At 35.3% G+C, this 22504-nt stretch overlaps 1 protein-coding gene across 4 annotated transcripts in view; it reads right to left on the bottom strand.

The window, feature by feature from the left end:
* The window catches only part of LOC150108169 (RB1-inducible coiled-coil protein 1-like), a 611254-nt gene that overhangs the window by 258851 nt on the left and 329899 nt on the right, over positions 1-22504 (bottom strand). For all 4 annotated transcript variants that reach the window (XM_090390625.1, XM_090390624.1, XM_090390626.1 and 1 more), the window contains one exon: positions 10001-10194. In XM_090390625.1, coding sequence (XP_090246751.1) covers positions 10001-10194 — 194 coding nt within the window. The remainder of the gene's footprint in view (positions 1-10000; positions 10195-22504) is intronic.

Raw genomic sequence — 22504 nt, 5'->3', positions numbered from 1 at the left:
TAACTGCTGCAATACTACTTTTTTTTCCATCTTCACAGGCCACTGGGAATAATAACAAGTTGACCTGTGAAACAGATACGTATCACATGGCTCTAACAGAAAGTGTATATGTGAGGCACACTTGTTGCCCACAGCAGTCAAAGTGTTAAATATAGTTTCCCTAATGCAAAAATGAATAATATCAGTGAAGCTGTTAGAACGCAAAAGGTAAAGTGAAAGAACTGATTGTTTTGGCTGGTAATAATGATTTGATGGTCCAAATCATATGTCATTTTACTTCCCAAATATGTGAATTGTTCTACATTTTCTGTATCAATTCCATCTATCTGTTGTTTCATGTTCTTCTCATCAAATACCAATCTTTGTTTTTTCAAAGTTCATGACAAAGCCAAATCTCTTCCCTTCCTCATTTAACAGTTTCAATGTTTTTGTAGTTCTCTTTCATCTTCTTCAATAATAACAATGTCATCTGCAAATTTCAGATTGTAAATTCTAATCTCATGTAGTGATATTCCTTTTGCATCTTTCTTCATTTTATCCATTGCTCTTTCTAAATGTGTTGTTTGTGGTTGGTGATTTGTGGAAATGGAAATTTCCACAAATCACCAACTGCATTCTTAAAAATATCTTTTAAGCTTTAGTTTTCTATTAATTACATAGGATTCTAGCACTGCGAATGTCACTTTCCGATGAAAATGCTGCTGTCAATGCTGCTGTCAAATTCCTTCTGAAAATCAAGAAAGCAAGTATATATGTTTTTGTTTTTTATCCTAGCTTTCTCTGCTATTAACCACATCATCAAAATCTATTGAAATATAATTCTATCTTTCCTAAATCCTGCTTGCTCATCTGCAAAGTATGCTTCCAATTGTGTTCTCAATCGTTCTGCCAATATCATCATCATCACCTTATCAAGGTGACTTGTCAAAGCAAACTGTTCTATAATTTTTACATTCTAGCTTATTTCCTTTCTTGTATAATGTAACTAATATCAATTTTACCCACTCCCCTGGCATTTTCCCTTCTTTCCATACCATATTACATGGTTGGTGCATTTTTTTAATAACCATACTTTCGCCACTGTATTTAATCATTTCTCCAGTGATGTTATCATTACCAGAACTCTCGTTGTGTTTTAGCTGTCCTATTGCTTTTTCTACCTCTCTTTTCCTTCATGGTTACACAGTGATCAGAATACATTATGAAAAATTATGGAGACAACTACCATGTCAGAGCAAAACTTTAGTTTAATATAAACCAAAATGAACACTCAACGTTTCAACCTCCATATCAAGGTCAACATCTGGAGCATACACATATATACAAAGAAACAAGCTGCACTACACTCTACATGGTTTGCTAAAGTTACTGACCAACCATTACAACAATTATTGGTCTGACCTCTGGTGGGGAAAAAAAAACCCTTTATTACATCAAAGCTAGAGTCCTATTATTATCTATTAGTTTAAAATTACAAAATTAAATTGGGCTGGATATAAAAACTATGTATGTATACATATAAATTCCAACCAACTGGTATGAAATAGTTTTCGATAAAAGCTGAAAATTGCTTAAAGTCCTAAAGTTAGGATATGCTGGAAACTAAGTAGGCTGAATATGTGCCATCCAAATTCTTGGAATTTTTATGCCACCATTATTGTTGAGATTAGGGTGGTTAATCAGAATTTCACATGCTTCTTTAAATTTTCATTCATACCAGGCTTTTATATGATGTAAAGAGCAGGTACTTTTCCAATCAATTTGGTGTAGGGTGTTGAGAGCATGATCTGAGAGGCCTGCTTCACTAAAATTGTTATATTTAATGTGTCTTTTTCTTTCCCGTATAGGGATTGTACATCTAGTTTCACCAATATAAGGTAAGTTACAGGTGCAGTAGATGCAATAAACTCCAGGGTGTGCCAATGGGAGGAGAGGATCCTCAGAGGAGTTGAATATTTTTTTAATGTTATAGGTGGTTTAGAAGTGGCATTAAGATTATTATGGTGTAGGATTCTATTGAGTTTTTCTGATAACCCTGAAGCAGGCCTCTCAGATCATGCTCTCTCAACACCCTACACCAAATTGATTGGAAAAGTACCAGCTCTTTACATCATACAAAAACCTGATACAAACGAAAATTTAAAGAAGCCTGTGAAATTCTGATTAACTACCCTAATCTCAACAATAATAGTGGCATAAAAATTCCAAGAATTTGAATGGCACATATTCAGCCTACTTAGTTTTTTCAGAATACCCTGACTTTTGGACTTGAAGCAATTTTCATCTTTTATTGGAAACTATTCCATACCAGTTGGTTGGAATTTATATGTATACTTACACAGTTTATATATATATAAACATGTTGCTCTACAGCCAATTTAATTTTGTAACCTAAAATATAATAATAATAAGAAGCATAGGACTTTAGCTTTGATTTAGTAAAGGTTTTTTTTTTGTTTTGTTTTTTCTACCAGAGGTCAAGTCAATAATTGCTATAACAGTTGGTCAGTAACTTTAGCAAACCAAGTAGATTGTAGTGCAGCTTGTTTCTTTGTATATATGTGTATGCTCGAGATGATGACCTTGATATGAAGGTGGAAACATCAAGTGTTCATTTTTTTTTTTTTTAAACTAAAGTTTTGCTCTACCACGGTAATTGTCTCGATAATTTTTTATAATATATTCTGATCATCGTGTAAGCATGACGGAAAGGATTCTCATCATCCATGGAGATGTTACAAGCATTGCAATCAGTACAGTAAGCTAAAGATACATGTTTCTCTTTTGATTAATTGCTGGCCTTTTTAAAGAGATTAAAGAGATACAGAGACAGTAATCTTATTCCTAACTGCATCAATCTGAAAAAAGAAATTTACTTCGCTAAAGCACTTCGTATCTATGCAGGCACAGAGAAAGCAATACTTAGAGAGCAAATTCAAACAACCAACAAAAATCTAGCAATAACTCAAAATCAGGTTTTAAATTTACAATCCAAACTCTAGTTATATAAATCCAGCTATTTTGAATTTGCTAGAAAGAATCACTGACAATTCGGATAAACATATTCTGGAAATTAATAAAGAAAAACTTAAGGCTAAATTTAAACAAAATTAAAAACTTAACAGTCGGCAAAGATGATTTATTAGTCAGTTTTGACATTTCTGCCCTTTTCACAAATGTCCCAATCAGTGACACAATTCTTCTCCTACAGAACAAATTTCCACCTGACATTATGGCTCTCTTTGTCCGTATACTATGTTCTGTTACTTCGTGTGGAAAAATAAATTTTACCTACAAAAAGAAGGTATGGCCATGGGCTTACCACTGTCCCTTCCAATTGCTAACTTTTATATGGAAGCTTTTGAGCAAAGTGCTCTTGATTCCTTTACTCTAAAATCTACAGTGTGACTTAGATACATTGACGGTGTTTTCGTTATCTGGCCACACGGTCAACAAACTTTACACACATTCCTTGGCCACCTGAAACAAACAACATGAGCACACACAATCTACTACTGAAATTGAAAATCAGAACTCACTCCCATTCCTGGATACACTGGTAGCACATCTTCCCTTGGCAGTCTATCCTTCATGTTTATCACAAACCGACACATACTGGCCAATATACACGTGCTGACTCATATCACCACCCTTTGCAAAAATTTGGAGTCATTAACACCCTTAAAAACAAAGCTATAACAATTTGCTCCAATGAACAAGCTCTTAAACAGGAATCAAAGATTATTAGCAATGCATTTATAAATAATGACTATAACAAGAATACTATTAATAAAGTTCTTCATAAAACTTCATCAAAAAAGAATATAGATTACAGTAAAACCATAACTATCCCATGCATTAAAGGATTATCAGAAAAAATCAATAGAATCCTACATCATTATAATCTTAATGCCACTTTTAAACCACCTATAAAATTAAAAAACATATTCAACTCCTCTAAGGATCTTCTCCTCCCATTGGCACACCCTGGAGTTTATTACATCTACTGCACCTGTAACTTACCTTATACTGGTAAAACTGGATGTACAATCCCTATATGTAAAAAGGACACAAAAGACATTAAATATAACAATTTAGGTGAAGCAGGCCTCTCAGATCACGCTCTCAACACCCTACACCAAATCGATTGGAAAAGTAACTGCTCTTTACATCATACAAAAACCATATAAACGAAAATTTAAAGAAGCCTGTGAAATTCTGATTAACCACCCTAATCTCAACAATAACAGTGGCATAAAAATTCCAAGAATTTGAATGGCATATATTCAGCCTACTTAGTTTTTCCAGCATACTCTTGACTTTAGGACTTGAAGCAATTTTCAGCTTTTACTGGAAACTATTCCATACCAGTTGGTCGGAATTTATATGTATTCTTACATAGTTTATATATATATATATATGTTAAAGATACCAAGCTACTTTAAAACTGGTTTTACTCCATTTCCCAAGTAAGCAAACAGACAAACAAGTCAAGTTTGCACCTGCAAGTGTTGCTACTTTCTACACACACATATATATATATATATATATATATATATATATATATACAGGGTGTTCGGGATAAATTTGACATATTTATAATTAATTATATTTTTCCGTAAGGTACATGTATTAACACACACTTCTCTTCATTTAAAAGTTTGGACCCTTCTTCATTCATATACAAGATGTCAGAAAGGATGGATAGCTGGAACCCACCTGAATCATGGAAGAGAATAACTTGTATCATGATGATTCGTGCCCGCCATCAAAATAAGGATATTACGACTGCTGCCCAATGCTCCCTGAATACAGTAAAAACAATCAGGCATGAACTAGAGACTTGCAATGGTGACTACGAGGATGTACCAAGAAGAAAGATCCCTAGCAGACGATCTGATTGCGTTCGTACAGCAGAATTCCTCGCAAATCTGCAGGAACAGGTGTTGAAGAACCCTGGCATTGGAATTCGGGCTTTGTTCGTGGAGTTGCTAACTGTAGTCAAGCCCTGGATAACAAGGGTAGCCAATGGTAGGCCGTATGTATGGCAGCAGGATTCGGCCCCTTGCCACACCTCTGGGAAAAGTCAAAAATGGTTGTCTGAAAATTTCTACGACTTCACCAGTCCAAATGTTTGGCCTCCAAACTCCCCAGACCTTAACCCCATGGATTATTTTGTATGGGGCGCAGTTGAAAAAGACACCAATCGCACTTCCAGTAATACAAAAGCCCAGTTAATGGATAAAATTAAAACAGTTTTTGCGGCCCTTCTCAGGGAGACTGTAGCATCAGCTTGTTCGAGGTTCCGAAGCAGAATTGAAGCTGTGATCGATACTAATGGTGGTTATTTTGAGTAAATCTCGTTGATAGTATTGTAATTAACTCTGCCTGTAATGTTTTCTTGTCAATTCATTAAATTTAATAGATACAAAGAAGATTTTCTTTTTCCTTACGAAACTGTCAAATTTATCCCGAACACCCTGTATATATATAAAAACCTGTTGCTCTCCAGCCCAATTTAATTTTGTAACCTAAAATATAATAATAGTACTCTAGCTTTGATGTAGTAAAGTTTTTTTTTTTTTTTCCACCAGAAGTCAGGCCAATAATTGTTGTAACGGTTGGTCAGTAACTTTAGCAAACCATGTAGATTGTAGTGCAGCTTGTTTGTTTGTATATATGTGTGTATGCTCCAGATGATGACCTTGATATGAAGGTCAAAACATCGAGTATTCCTTTTGGTTTATATTAAACTAAACTTGCTTTAACATGGTAGTTGTCTCCATAATTTTTCAATGTTTTCTACCTCTCCTCTTGAAATGTCCATATCATACTCATTACTTGGTGATATCTGCTTCAATTCTTCAATCAGTTCCCCAACACTATCTAAATCTAGATTTTCTTCATATAATTCACTACAGTATCTTGTCCACCACTGTACAATTTTATCTTTATTCATCAATACTTTGCCTTTTTCATATTTAATTGTGGTCTGTTTTGTTTCCACCATCTATTAATGGTTCTAATCATTTTGTATACCTCCCTAGTTTTATGCTCTCCATAGTGCTGTTCTATATTATTGCACTGGGTTTCTAATCCGTCTTATCCATTGTGATTGCTTTTTTCAGTCAGAAAAAAGCACTCATTACACTTTCTTCTATATTGTTCCTCTATTTGTTCTGATGTATCCCTTCTTAACTTAATCATTCTCTTCTCCTGTACTAACTTCAGTATTTCTTGTCTAATCCACATCTTTATTTTCTCTTCTGGTACTGTTTCTTTAACTGCATCTTCTATCGCCTCCTTTCACTCTTAGATTCGAATTTTTTTCTTTGTCCACACATTTAAGTTTCTCTTCTAACACTGTTCTGTACCTTCTTCCTATTTCTGTTTCACTTATTCTTCCTGTATTTCTTTGTTTCTGATGATGGTGTTTATATTTTCTTTTTAATTTCAACTTGATGTTTGCAATCACTAAACTATGATCCGAATCTATATCTTCTCCTTGAAAAGTTCGACACTTCTGTACTGATGTTATCCATCATCATCATCAAATTCTTGACATATATCCTCAAGGGATGTACAGAATATGATAGTACTACATGAAGAATTTACATCATTACTAACTTTCTATCTACAATTTTCCTCCAAATTAGTCTATTACTTGTCAAGACTCCAACATTATCAGATCTTATATTTCTATCATCTAAGGCACTTTGTACCGTATCAATCCACCTATATCTTGGTCTTCCTCTGGGTCGTTTTCCTGCCAACTTGGCAGAGAACACTTGTTTTGCTAATCTTTCCTTGCCATTTCTGTTTAAGTGACCATACCATCTGAGATTAGCTCTGCTAACACATTCCTGGATGCTGACAATGTCTAGTTCTTTCCTAATATCCTCATTTTTAATATGATATTGCCATTGATGCCATCTCTTCACGCCTCTAATCTTTCTCATGACTCTTATATCTGCGGTCTCTAATCTTTGGTCAAGTGTTTTACTTGTGACCCAGCTCACAGATCCATAAGTTAAAACTGGTTTGAACATTGTCTTGTATACAGCTAATTTAGTGTTCCGACTAATTTCTCTCTTATTCCATATGAATTTATTCAAATGACTTCCTACCATACCAGCTTTATTGATTATGTTGTCTATTTCCATATTTAATTTACCATCTTCACTAAAAATCGTGCCTAAGTAGCTGAAATGTTTTACTTGTTCCACAGGTTCTCCATTCACAACACAGTTGATATTTTCAATGATTCTACCTATTTTCATTGTCTTTGTCTTTTTATTGCTGACCTTCATAGCATTACAACAGTTATTCAATTTAGTAAGGGAATCTTGCAAACTTGTAGCGGATTTATTTAGAAGTATAACATCCTCCGCATAAAGCAAAGAGCTGACATTAACATCTCCAATTCTGATATCATGTTTAATACCACTTTCCTTCATAATGTGATCCATATAGATAAAGAATAACAGAGGGGGGATAATGTACATTCTTGTCTCACACCAGATTTAACATCAAACCATCTTCCTGTACTTCCTTCAATTCTAACTGCTGACTTGCAACTCAAATAAAGACTAAGTATTGCTTGATATAATGCCCCAATGACACCATATAACTGTAGAGTATTGAATAGCATCTCTCTTGGCACCTTGTCATATGCCTTTTCCAGATTGACAAAACTTAAATACAGATTTTTGTTATTTTCCCATGCTTTCTCAACTATCTGTCGTAAAGTGAAGATCTGATCTTGACAGCCTCTATTTGGCCTGAATCCAGCTTGTTCTTCACCAAGCTTTTCTTCTACAATTCTTCTCAACTGTTTCTCAAGTATACTGGCATAATTCTGCCAGGAACACTCAGTAGGGAAATACCTCTGTAATTCTCACATTCAGTTTTATTTCCCTTTTTATATACAGGTACTATGAGAGCTCTACTCCAATCATCAGGAATTCGATGTTATCCATCTTCTTTTAATCATAATCATATGAATCATGTTCTTGGTTTTCCCATCATTTGATTGCCACGTCCATTTTCTACACTCCTTTTGCTAGAAACCTGTGTTACAGATTATCATCATCTCATGGTCCACAGCAAATTCTAACATTTTTTCACCTCATTCATTTCTTTCTCCAAAACCATATTTTCCCATGACGCTTTCCTAACCATCATCATCTATTCCGACTTTGACATTCCAATCCCCTTCAATAATTAGTACGTCTTGCTTTGGTATTGTTTCTATTGTCTCTGTCAGATCTTTGTAAAATAAGTCAATATCCTCATCTGTATCCTTATGTGGACATAATTCCCTTGAAATCATCATCATCAATTCCCCTCCCTTCTTGTGCTGTCTATCCTGACAAAAAAATACTGTTCTTTTCCATTTCTATTTCTGTTTAGAATATCATCTTCATTCAACCATGTTTCACTTATTACAGCAATTTTGGAGCAAATAAACTTAATCAGTGAAACTATTTCTTCTCCTTTATTTCTGATACTTCTTGCATTTGTAAATTAACACAGCAGTTCACTTTTAGATCTATAACCAGTCCTATCCAAGCCTCTTGTTGGTTGTGATTTCCCCACTACACCTGCCCTTGCCCAATCACCTTTATCACCACTTGCCACATACGAGGGGTAAGTGATACACACTCATTTTCCAGTTATGGATGATGCCGCTAAGCAACGTGAGTGTACAGGATGATGCCACCTGCCAGCCTAGCAAGTGGCGTCATCCTGTGTGAACTGGTTTGTTGTTCTGGCTGCTTTATTGTTAGTGCTTACAAGCAAGTTTGGCAATTTTGTGATGGCTGACCACAAGGAACAGAGGTGTGCATGAAATTTTGTTTTCTTTTGGGTAAAACTACAATGAAAATGGCCAGAAATGTGGAATAGCAGAGTTTGATTGCAGCACCACAAAATGCCCCAGCCCACATGGCCTTATCTGTCCAACAGTTCTTGAAGAAAAACAACATGCCAGTTGTTCCCACCCTCCCTACTTGTCTGATCTCTTTCTATGTGATTTTTTTTATTCCCACAGATAAAGAAAACCATGAAAGAGCAGCAATTCATCGATGCAGAAAGTGAAAGAAAAGTCACTGGAGGCCATAAACAGTATTCCAGTTGAACAGTTGTAGAACTGTTTCCAGCAATGGAAAAAATATTGTGACAAGTGCCTGGACTCACATGGAGTACTTTGAAGGAGACTAGAATATGGTATTATAAACTTTAATAATTAAAAAAAATAATAATAATTCTGGTTATTTTTAGGTATCCCTCGTATATCTGCTCAGTCTCAATTTGCTCACCCACAACTTGATCTATTCCATTTCTATGCTGATCATCCCCATAGATACATTCACTACTACTACTTCCAACATCCACTTTCCCTATGCCATGTCTTTCTGTCCACCCAGGTCCTCTCTCTGTTCATCTTGTATTCGTTCTCACACTACTACAGCTTCCATTGCTAAGCACGTCTGTCTTTTCAATACCTCTCCTGGTCTTTCACTTTATCTCTTACTTGCATCACACTGCACTTTCATCTAACAACAGTTTCTCCAGTACACTCACTTCAAAGCCATAAATGCAATCCATCACATCTGTATAATTCCATTTTTCCCTCAAATACATGCCATACATCCACAACACTGACCACCTTTCATACTATACTGTTATCTTTCACTCTTTTCAATAACCTCCTGATATTCACCATTACATTCTCCTTATGTCCACTTAAATCATTATTATATGTGAAATAAAAACTTTGATTTATAAACTACTTAATGAAAGATTTTCAAATGCATCTTTTCAATATACTATAACATTCAAAAATACACGCAATACACATTCAAAGAAATCGAATGTATAAACCCTTTCTAATTTTTCTTTGCATCTCAATGTAGAAGTACTGTGTGTTTGTGCGTGTGGGCATGCACGTGTTGATACCTAATAAGAAGCTACCAGAGCCATTTTCTAATTAGCATACCTTTCAATTTCTTCTTGATGTAAAACAAGATGATTTTGTAGAGCTGCTGAGAGAGCAGCATTTTGTTTCTCTTTTTCTTGGATAGTTGTAAACATTTCTTCTTTTTCTTTACTAAACTTGTCTGTCAACATACATTCTTGTGATTCCTTTTCTTCTAGCATTAAATGAATCTGAGCTTGATTCTCTAAGATTTCCTATAAAATAAAGTACTGAAATTAAATACATGTGATCTATAGTTTTTATACAAAGTTAAAAGTAATTAACAAATCAAATTATTACTTTTTTTTTGTTTAATTATTTATGTTGGCTTTCTCATAATATTTCTTTGAACACTTTCTTTTAATGAAAAATAATATGACTTTGTATGACTACTTTAAAAAACAGAATATTACTATTGCAGTTTTGGATAACTGTGCGCTTTTCCAATTCACTTAAAGTCAGTCTTTCTGTACTACATTTTTCTATATTTATTTATTTTGTTTTTTTTCCCCAGAAAGAACATGAAAAAAAGTAATTTCATTATAGTCAAACATAGTAAGTCCTACAGTTATGGTGAATTGTTCATCATCAAATTCCTGATATGTACCCTCAAGGGTTTTACAGGATATTATGATAGTACTACATGAAGAACTTACATAATTACTAACCACCACAAATAAAATGATGGTACAACATGGTGAATTGTTTGCTATTGCAAATTTTTCTTGAGAACATCTATGCGGATTCATTTGGGACTTTCCAGAAGTTTATTATAGTGAGTTAGAAAAACGTTTGCTATAGCAAAATGGAGATCATCATCCAGCAGTGGATGGATAAGGATTGATTATGATGATGATAGCAAAATGTGACTGTGGCCAAAACATGAATGACAATTACAGAGTAATAAGCTGCTTTTATTTACAAAAGGTATACTACTGATTTAACTATAATTTGATCTGCAATTTTGCATGTATGGATATGTCCCAAAAATAAAGAATGAAATGTTAAAATCTTTTTCTTTTCAGAGGCAAAGATTATACAGAATTACATTTACACATGACCTCAGCTTGTTTTTAACTGCTCTGATATTTTTCAAAAAACGTTACTGGAAACAGCTTAAAATCTTTCAAAAACTATTAAGGTGTTTCTGGTAATAGACAATGATCAAGCCCATGGTAACAGACAATGAGCTCATATATACTATCATGGCTCAACAAATATGCTCATCCAATGCCTATGGTGAGTACATTTTACCAACTGGTGAGCAGCTGCATACTGAAAGAAATAAAATACTTTTTATTTAATAAAAAATCACTTTCTGAACATTTTTTTTAACTTCAAGAAGATACAGAAGCAGAAAAACAAGGGCCATTCTAGTAACAAAAATGAATGCAACAAATTATATTTTCCAAAAAAATAAATTTTGTTTTTTACTGTCTTCTTTTAGAATGGTTCTCAGACAAAGGAAATGCTCACCAAAAAACAATACACCAACACTAATTACTTTATGGAACTCTTATTGACTTATTGAGACATATTATTAAAAATGGGGTGGAGGAGAATCTTGGGAGAGTACATTTTTTTTCATGGTGAGTAGGATTCTGCATAATTTGCCAAGTCCTGTATATTATACTTGACAAGAAATTATATTCTTGTTAAATCCTATACCCAAGCATAAATATAAATGTTAAGTAACTTCTCAAGTAGTCTACTTATATATAGAAGCTGTTGACTTCACATCAATTAGCATAGTATTTTATAATGTGAAAATACTACGGAAAGAATTACTATCCAAACTAGTTTTGACCTTTAACGAGATCTCACCAGTAGGAGCCAGATTCATGAAAATACCACGGTTAAATCAATGTAGTAGTCATATATTTCCATGTACAAGTAGAAAAAAAAATAAAATAAAATAAAATAAAAGGTGTGTTGTCACTTCATTACTAAATACTATGGATGAAAGATAGTTGTGGAAAATTTTTCTACCGGGCTACAATGTATATTATACTTGACAAGAAATTATATTCTTGTTTAGTCATGAAGCTACTTCCTTCTTATGCTTACACATCGGCATAGGATTAAAACAAGAACATAATTTCTTGTCAAGTATAATATACATTGTAAGCAAGTGAGAAAACTTTTTGCAGTTATCTCTCATTCAGAATATTTAATAATAAAGTAATACACTTTTTTTCTACTTGTCATCATCATCATCAAATTCCTGACACGTACCCTCAAGAGGTGTATAGGATATGAGAGTACTACATGAAAAATTTACATCATTACTAACTTCCTATCTACAATTTTTCTCCAAATCAGTCTGTTACTTGTCAAGACTCCAACATTACCAGATCTTATATTTCTATTGTCTAAGACACTTTGTACAATATCAATCCACATATATCTCGGTCTTCCTCTGGGTCGTTTTCCTGCCAACTTGGCAGAGAACACTTGTTTTGCTAATCTTTCCTTGCCCATTCTGTTTAAGTGACCACACCACCTGAGATTAGCTCTGCTAACGCATTCCTGTATGCTGACAATGCTAAGTTCTTTCCTAATATTCTCGTTTTTAATATGATATTGCCATTGATGCCATCTCTTCACGCCTCTAATCTTTCTCAGGACTCTCATATCTGCAGTCTCTAGTCTTTGATCAAGTGTTTTACTTGTGACCCAGCTCACAGATCCATAAGTTAAAACTGGTTTGAACATTGTCTTGTATACAGCTAATTTAGTGTTCCGACTAATTTCTCTCTTATACCATATGAATTTATTCAATTGACTTCCTACCATACCAGCTTTGTTGATTCTGTTCTCTATTTCCATATTTAATTTACCATCTTTCCTAAAAATCGTGCCTAAGTAGTTGAAATGTTTTACTTGTTTCACAGGTTTTCCATTCACAACACAGTTGATATTTTCAATGATTCTACCTATTTTCATTGTCTTTGTCTTTTTACTGCTGACCTTCATACATTACCTATTACAACAGCTATTCAATTTAGTCAGAGAATCTTGCAGACTTGTAGCGGATTTACTTAGAAGTATAACATCATCCGCATAAAGCAAAGAGCTGACATTAACATCTCCAATTTTGATATAAGGTTTAATACCACTTTCCTTCATAATGTGATCCATATAGATAATGAATAACAGAGGGGGGGGGGATAATGTACATCCTTGTCTCACACCAGATTTAACATCAAACCATCTTCCTGTACTTCCTTCAATTCTAACTGCTGACTTACAACTCAAATAAAGACTAAGTATTGATTGATATAATGCCCCATTGACACCATACAACTGTAGCATATTGAATAGCTTCTCTCTTAGCATCTTGTCATATGCCATTTTCAAATCGACAAAACTTAAATACAGATCTTTGTTATATTCCCATGATTTCTCCACTATTTGTCGTAAAGTGAAGATCTGACCCTAAGAGCCTCTATTTGACCTGAATCAAGCTTGTTCTTCACCAAGCTTCTCTTCCACAATCCTTCTCAACTGTTTCTCAAGTATACTTGCATATATTTTACAAGGAACACTCAGTAGAGAAATACCTCTGGAATTTCTCACATTCAGTTTTATTTCCCTTTTTATATATGGGTACTATGAGAGCTCTACTCCAATCACTGGGAATTCATCCCTCTGTCCAGGATTCTGAACTATGCAGTGCAGCCACTGTAAGACTTTTATACCACCATATTTCAGCATTTCTGGTCGAATATCATCTACTCCTGCTGCCTTTCCACATTTCAAGCCTTTGATGGCTTTTTACTTCAAGTATGGATATGTATTCCTGACTGCATGCCTGGTCAGGAATACATGTTTTACCACTGTGCTGTCATCACTGCTGGTTTCATTTAGCAGTTTTTCAAAGTAATCACTCCATACTTCAAGGATATCTTTTTCTTCCGTTTTCATGTCACCTTTATCATCTCTAACTTCTTTTACAGCACTCTTTCCTCCATTCCTAAGCTTCTTCAACAATCATCAGAATATTTTGCCGCCTTCTTGATATTTATTTTCTATATTCTTGCAAAAGTTCTCCCATGACTTTTATTTAGCTAGTTTTACACAGTGTTTAGCATCCTTGTATTTGTCTCTGTATTCTCTAAGAGCACAAGCTGACTTATTTGCCAGGAACTTTTGATATGCTTTCTTCTTTTCCTTCACTGCCTCTTTAACTTCCTGTATCCACCATGAAGTTCTAATTTTTCTATCCTTGCAGAAAACTTCACCACATGCCTCTCTAGCTGAATCAATCAGGGCTTGCCACTGAATCTCCAAGGTTTTGTTCCTGTTTTCAAACTCTTTCATTTTTCCTTCAATAATCTTTGTGTATTTTAGTCTACAGTTCACATCTGAGAGATGCTCAACTTTAATGCACTTTAAAACTTAATTACATGTCATTCTTTTCAATATGAAATTCAATTTTATCCTGCTCAAGACTAAATAGTAATCACTTCCTCTGTACACTCTGTGTCCTGCACGAGGAAGAAAATATCACTATCAACAATAACTGTCATGGAGACTTTCTTATTCCTTGCTTCTTTCTTTTCTCCATGTGAATTTGTGTACATTTTTATGTTGGAACATGGTATTAGTAATAACCAGTCCGTGTCCTGAGCAGAAATCCAACAGGTATTTGCCATTATTATTAGCTTTGCTCTTTTCTCCAAATTTTCCCAAAATATTTTTGTATGTCTCACAATCATTTCCTACTCTACTATTTAGATCCCCAACAAGGACCAACTTTTCCTTTTTCACTGTGTCAGTTGCTTTTTCTAAAGCCTCAAAAAATTCCTCCACTTCTACCTTAGTAGAACCTTCTGTGGGACCATAGGCACAAATAAGTCTCATTGTCCAGTTCCCCATTCTCATATTTGCCCACATTACTCTACTTGAGACTGACTGCCATTCAAGAAGATTAGCCTCGTATTTTGTGTTGAATACTATGGCTACTCCTTCTTTTCCTTGATTGTCATTGCCTGAATATAACATTTTGTATTTATTGCTCAGAAAGATCTCACCAGTTTTGGTCTTTTTTGTTTCAGTCACCCCTATTATGTCGATCTAGTACTTATCTAATTCCACCGCTAGCTCCATTTCTTTGCCATTCAGGCTTCTTATGTTGATAGTACCGATCTTTAACTCTGGTGATGTTGAGTTGGAGTGTGTTTTCAGATTTGTTCCAGTAGCTGACTTTTCGCTGTTCGCCCTGGTTCCCTGGCGAAAACAACGGAGGCTTTGTTTAACCAGGCACTGCCCCAGCCGGCATGAAATATTATCATATTGTACCATCATTTTGTATTTTGGTTTAACCAATAGGAATGCAATTTGGTCGGCTAAATCCCAAATTGCCAGACCATGCTTGTTTGTTCAGTATCCAGGTAGATACCTAACAGGGTGCACCACGAGAAGGTGAGGATTGGACATTAGGTCAGAAGCCCTGGTCGGTTCTCCGCTTTCCCTTAAAGGCTATGTGGAGGTCTCCTCTCAGTTCTACAGCTTTGACCCTTAAGCACCCCTGTATATGAAAAATTTATAATTTCTGCACTAATTTAATCTTGGTGTCTTGTTCAACATGGTTCCCACTGATGACTTCGGTGTCATCAGTGGGAACCATGATAAAGTGTGAATACTGTGAATAAAGTGGGAATACTAAGGTAACTGATGTGAAGTAGACAGCCTCTGTATAAAAGTAGACTAATCATGAAGTTACTTCCCACTTATACTTTGCCTGGGTATGGGATTAAAGAATATATAATTTCTTGTCAAGTATAACATACATTGTGACCAAGGAAAAAAACTTTACACAACAATGAGATCAAGTTATATTTCTAAATGTGAGCAATGAAATCAATCATTATCATATACCATTAAGAATGCATAATATAAAGTGCTCGGCAATAACAGAACAAAATGTTTTTCATTAATATTTTATTTTTCACTGTGTTGATGAAGGTGAATATAGGCACATTCTAGTTTGCAAATTCTGAATATACAACAGAAATTGATCTATAAATTATATATTTAGTTTAATCCTTTATCCAAGTGTAAGCAAACAAAGCTTGCACCTGAAGTATCTTCGGGACTGGGGCAACTCGTGGTAAAGGTGGATAGAGCTTCACATCACTTGCCTTAGTATCCCATAATGCAAAGCACATCTCCTTGTTGACATGTATAATGTAATGCATTATGGGAAGGGTCACTACCCACACCAGTTTCGACCTTTATTGAGGTCTCTTCAGTAGGAGCCAGACCCAGAGGTGATACCAAGGTTGAAGCAATGCAGAAACTTTGTTTGCTTACACTTGGATAAAGGATTAAACTAAATATATAATTCATAGTCTAACCAAGTGGAAAAAACTTCCAACATCCTTTTCTAATCCAGAAAGTGATCTATTGATCAACAAGTTGCATGCAAATTACTCATGCCTATAAAAAAAAAACAGGTTGCGAAAGTACAGTTGGTAACAGGAGGTAATGTGATGCAATGTCCCAAGTAAAGAAGGAAGTGGTTTGCCTTGGTGATCTAAGCAGGAGTTCAATGAGTCAAATGATGTCAAGAGATTTTAGGTAGGTTGCAATCCTATCATCTGAAATGAGAGAAAAGTGGAAGTGCAGATGGACAAAAGCTGAACCCAACAGCATTTGCAAGGGACCAAAATGCATGACTGCCATTCACACAAGTGACAAGTTTTCTAGATGTAACCTTTTCAAAGTTAGACTTAGCCCTATTAATGATGGTTCTGCAAGCATTGTGAACTTCAGTGTAGGCTGTGAATGAAATTGAAAGTTTTTGTTTCAAGCCACTTGAGATAAGCTGTTTTCTTTCTCTTAGAGCACCCTAGTACACCTTTTGGAAAACTGAAAGGTTTGCAAGGATAAAAGGTGGGAATTCTGAAGAGTAGGGAATGAGAGCCTTTATTCCAACATAGATAATTTCTGTAACAAGATCACAAGATCTGGAGAATGAAAACAATAGTCTGACCAAGGAAAAGAGGAGTAAAGTCTCAATATTCCACAATTGGCAATGCTGTAGTACCTAAGTACATGAGGCTGAGGAGATGGCTTTCTATTAAAGAGGCTGAGGAGACGGCATTCTATTAAAGATGAAACTCACCTCAACAGAGCACCTAGTTAAGAAAAAATCCAGAGTACTGGTTGAGTGAAGAGAATTATCAGTAATTCTGGATGTGAAATGACTGATTTGCTTTAGTTCAGTGCTTACAATGATGTCAAGAGGTTAGCTTTATCTTTAGATGTTGTAATCCTACCATCTGAAATGAGAGAAATGTGGAAGTGCATATGGACAAAAGTTGAACCCAGAGGTATTTGCTTACAGCAAATACCTCTGTTTCTCTTCCAGCTTGGTCAGTGGAAATGGAAAAAGGGAGTCAGAGTTGTGGACATTAAAGTCAACAAGGAAGATCAATCTTCAAAGATAAGAAGTTGGAAAAGTCAGATGGATTTTCAGAACTGGGGCATGGCAAAGACAGCATATTAATGACACATAATAAGACAAGGTACATCAGTGGTTGTCAAAGTGGTCAATATCAACCCTCAGGGGTCGATATAACATTGTTAGGGGTCGATAAAAAATATAAGACATCATTGTACGGGTAATATTTAATTCGATTAACTTGGATTACCTCCATCCTGAATGACAACGCAATTAAGAGTGAATTGTGGTTTATAGAGGCCAAAATGACATATTTACCAATAAACCGATGTCGGTGGTTCCAGCCCAGTCGGTGGGCAGTGGGAGAGAGATTGCAACACGTGCGCAATTGCTTATTTACTTATACTTACACGTATTCGATCTCATTCTCATTTTTGCGCATCGACATACAAGGGAGCATTAATGTTCTAAAATTCATCAACATACATGTTATAATTCAATTGTTTTCATTCACGAACTAAACTTCTCTATGTTGAAGAGTTGAGCAGGGCTGGTAATTTTGTACATCCTATAGAAAGAGGTGAGTAAGTATATTATATAGACTTATTACTTTTGCTCAGTGACTTCAATTTTAATTATTTTGTTACAACCCCAGTAACCACAATGGCAGCTTCAGATTCTAAAAAGAAATGCAGACAATATTCGTTAGAATATTTGAAACTTGGGTTTATTGCTTCACTAAGAAACGAAACAAGGCCTATGTGTCTTCTTTGTGAAAAAACTTTTAGTAACGATGCAATGAAACCAGCAAAAATGAAAGATCATCTTCAAAGACTCCATCCCGATAAGAAAGATAAAGATCTTGACTTTTTTAAAGAACTGAAAGAGAAATACACACATCAACCAACTATAAAATCATTTATGAAAGCACCTGCCGAAGCTGATAATAAACAAGGATTAACAGCCTCCTACAATATTTCTTTTAATATAGCAATAAAAGGAAAACCATATACAATTGCAGAGGACATTGTTATACCCGCAATCAAAGAAGTAATTGAAACCATAATGAAAAAAAAAAGATTCTGGCCCTGTTTTAAAATGCTTACCATTGAGTGTGGATACCGTGAAAAGACATATTGGTGAAATGGCTGAAGATGTAGAAAAAACTGTAGTATCAGAACTCAAAAATAGTAAGTTCTCCATCAAACTTGATGAATCGACATTCAATAGTTCTTCTATTCTTATGGCTTATGTAAGATATTATAGTAAAACCAAACATCAAATTATTGACGAAATTTTATTTGCAAAATATCTTGAAAGTGATGGAACGGGGTTGACAATTTTTCAGCGATTGGAGGCATATTTAAATAAGTATGATATTCCATTTATTAATATAACAGCAGTAGCCACAGATGGTGCACCTGCAATGGTGGTTTCAAGGTTTCGCTGCCTTTCTGAAAGAAAAAGTTCAAAGTGTACGTACTATTCACTGTGTGTTACACCGAAACCATTTGGTGGCAAAAACTCTCAGTGACGAACTGAATGATACTCTAAGAGTGTGTATTAAATCTATTAATCAAATTAGAGCTCATCCTCTTAAATCGCAATTGTTTGCCAAACTTTGTGAAAAAAAAATGAAGTATCAAGCCAATTACTCTTGCATACTGAAGTAAGATGATTGTCTAGAGGTGCAAGTCTACAAAGATTCGTTGAATTGTTTGACTCAACCCTAGAGTTTCTTACAGATGTTAATTTGTTTTTGAGTGATGAACTGAAGAGAAATAAGAATCATATTTTCTACTTGGCAGACTTATTTTCAAAATTTAATGACGTACAGACCCGTCTACAAGATAAAGATGTCACGATTATTTTAGGCTTCCAAGCTAAATTAGCCTTATTTAAATTATCATTGTTATGAAAAGCTTTTCAGTACTTTTCGAATCTACGCAATTGGAAGTAAAAGATGAAGACTTAAAAATATACACAAAACATCTTCAAAATTTGAGCGATGATTTTAAATTGCGCTTTGCAGATTTTGAAAACATGCACATTCCAGATTGGGTTATCATACCATTTTCTGCAGGTATTGAAAATATCGAATGTAACTTACAAGATGAACTTATTGAATTTTCAGTTGATCTTGAAGCTAAGATGCTTTTTAAAAATAGGACTTTAAGTTACTTTTGGACAAATATAAATGTTGTAGAAAAATATCCAAAACTTTCAGAAGTGGTACTCCCCTTTTTGCTTGCATTTCCAAGCTCGTGCATGGTTGAAGCTGGTTTCAGCCATGTTAATTCCATTTTAACAAAACACAGAAATAAGCTAGATATGGAATTCCGTGGCGATTTAAGGCTGAAACTTACTAATTTTGAACCCAATATTGCTAATCTCGTCAAGAGTCATGAAGCACACCCTTCACATTGACAACGTTAGTAAATTGTATACAAAGTTAATAAAAAGTCTCATTTTCATATATATAAGGAAGATTGTATTATTGTTATTTTTTATCTAAATTAAATTTTATATTTTATATATTATTTATCCCTCCTATCTAATATGTAATGTTAAGAAGGACGTCAAAAACAAAAATGAGTTCATACATCTGCTACGAGATAATTACTTGAAACAGCACGTAACTGAAGGGACACGTGGTGTGAGAGTGTTGGACCTGGTTATTGGTTCAGAGGTTATGTGCATAAGTAAGGTGACCTCGTTACCTCCAGTTGGTGAAAGCGATCATGTGGTATTGACTTGGAAGGTTGCAAAATCTGTGGATTTTTCTATTAAGAAGGGGTATGTACGAAACTACAGGTTAGGCAATTATAACAAGCTTCGGAGTGAGCTTGCAGCCATCCCATGGCAGAACATATTGCAAGGGAAAGATGTTAGCAGTGCTTGGGATAAAATCAGTGGGTATCTGAGGAAAGCAATATCAGATTGTGTCCCCATGGTCAGGAGGTCAAACAAGGCAGGCATTAGATGGATGAGCAGTAGTATCAAGCTTGAACTACAAAAAAAGAAAATGTTATGGAGAATTTACAAGGAGAAGGGCGATCAGGATACCCATGAGCAGTACAAGGCTCAAGCTAGGAAGGTTACCAGCATAGTAAGAAAAGCTAAATCAGATTATGAGAAGACCTTAGCCAAAGAGATCAAGGGTAATCCCAAAGAGTTCTTCCGCTATGTGGCAAGTAAGAGGAAGAATGACTTCGGAAGGATAACCTTAGTGGGTGCTGATGGTATTGAGGTGACAAAATCAGATGTAATAGTCGAGTTACTGAGTGATCACTTCTCAAAAGTCTATCACCCAAGTGAGGATATCTCTATACCTATAGCAATACCTAATGTGAGAATTGAAGCTAAAGAATCAGAGGTATTAAATATATTGCGAAACTTAAATGCAAACACTGCGGTAGGCTTAGATGGAATATCAGCTCGGGTGTTGCGTGAATGTGCAAATGAATTGTCAACCCCTCTTACCTGGATATTTAATTTAAGTTTGAACTCTGGTATGGTCCCTAGGGAGTGGAAGTTAGGCAAAGTGGTTCCTTTGCATAAGGGTGGCTCTAAAACTGCAGTATTGAATTACAGACCAATCACCATCTCAGGAGTAGTGGTAAAAGTATTGGAAAAGTTGGTTAAAGACAAAATTCAAGAATGGGTGGATCAGGATATGATACTCTATAGAGGCCAACATGGTTTTGTTAAAGGTAGATCCTGCCTTAGCAATCTATTAACTATCCATAATAGAATAACATCAGAGTTGGACAAAGGAACTGGCTACACAGTGGTACTTCTGGATTTTGCTAAGGCTTTTGACAGGATACCCCATAGAACACTGTTACGCAAATTGGAGCAGATGGGAATGGATATTAAATTGGTGATATGGATAGGAGAATGGCTCAGGGAGAGATACCACAAGGTGGTGTATGGAGGAGCCGAGTCCAGAATGAGGCAGGTGACCAGTGGTGTGCCTCAGGGCTCTGTGCTTGGGCCAATGTTGTTTAATTTGTATATAAATGATATAGGAAACGGCTTAAAGGGAGATATTCAGTTGTTTGCTGATGATGCAAAGTTGTGTAGTGCAATAAAAAATCAAGCTGATGTTGAAAGTTTGCAGGAGGATTTAAATAAGCTGGTAAAATGGGCAAAAGAAAATGGATGTCAGTTCAATGTGGAAAAGTGTAAAGTCTTGCATTTTGGGATTAAAAGATTACCAGCTGTGTACTACATAGATGGAAAGGTACTCCAAGAGATTGATGAGGCTAGGGACTTAGGGGTATTGGTAGATAAGGAGATGAAGTTCAGAGGACACATTGCTAAGGTGTCCAAGATTGCACATAGGATTACTTGGTTGTTGAGGAACACACTGACATCCAGAGATAAAGAGGTTATTATTCCCCTTTATAAAGCATTGATACTTCCACATTTGGATTACTGTGCTCAGGTCTGGTCACCTGGATTCCTTGGAGATGAGGAGGCTGTGGAGAGGGTTCAGAGAAGAGTGACCAAGTTGGTGAGTGATATAAAAAATGCTCCCTACATTGATAGATTGAGAGCTTGTGGATTGCAGAGATTGGCTGATAGGCGAAGAAGAGGGGATATGATAGAAACATTCAAATTACTAAAAGGTTTTTATAGGATTGATGCAGGGGAAATGTTTCAGCTGTGTGATAGTGATGGAAGAACAAGAGGTCATCTCTGGAAATTAAAGAAGAGTGTGGTTAACAAAGGTGTCAGAACAAGGTTTTTTGCCTGGAGGGTGGTGAATGAGTGGAATTCATTGCCTGACTTTGTTGTGAGCTCTTCATCTGTAAATGAATTCAAGAAGAGATATGACAGATATTGTTTTGCTAGTTTGGGTCTCCCGCGATGAGTCTACTGACTCCATGGAGATACCCGTAATAATAATAATAATAATAATAATAATCTTATTCATATAGTGCTGTCGTAGTAGCCTGAACACCCCTTGAAGATACATATTAGGAAATTGATGATGATGAATTCTTTCTTCAAATAATCCTACAGATGTTAAGGCAGATTAGAAGATTAGTAGGAATGGTAAATTATTACAGGTTTTATCCCAAATTGTTCAGCCTAACTTAGTCCTC

The sequence above is a fragment of the Typopeltis vanoorti genome, chromosome 3 (genome assembly GCF_054136105.1).
Source record: "Typopeltis vanoorti isolate ZY-2024b chromosome 3, IOZ_Tvanoo_1.0, whole genome shotgun sequence".
Lineage (NCBI taxonomy): Eukaryota > Metazoa > Arthropoda > Arachnida > Uropygi > Thelyphonidae > Typopeltis > Typopeltis vanoorti.
Note: the sequence above shows the minus strand (reverse complement) of the source record. Positions and strands in the feature narration are given on the sequence as shown.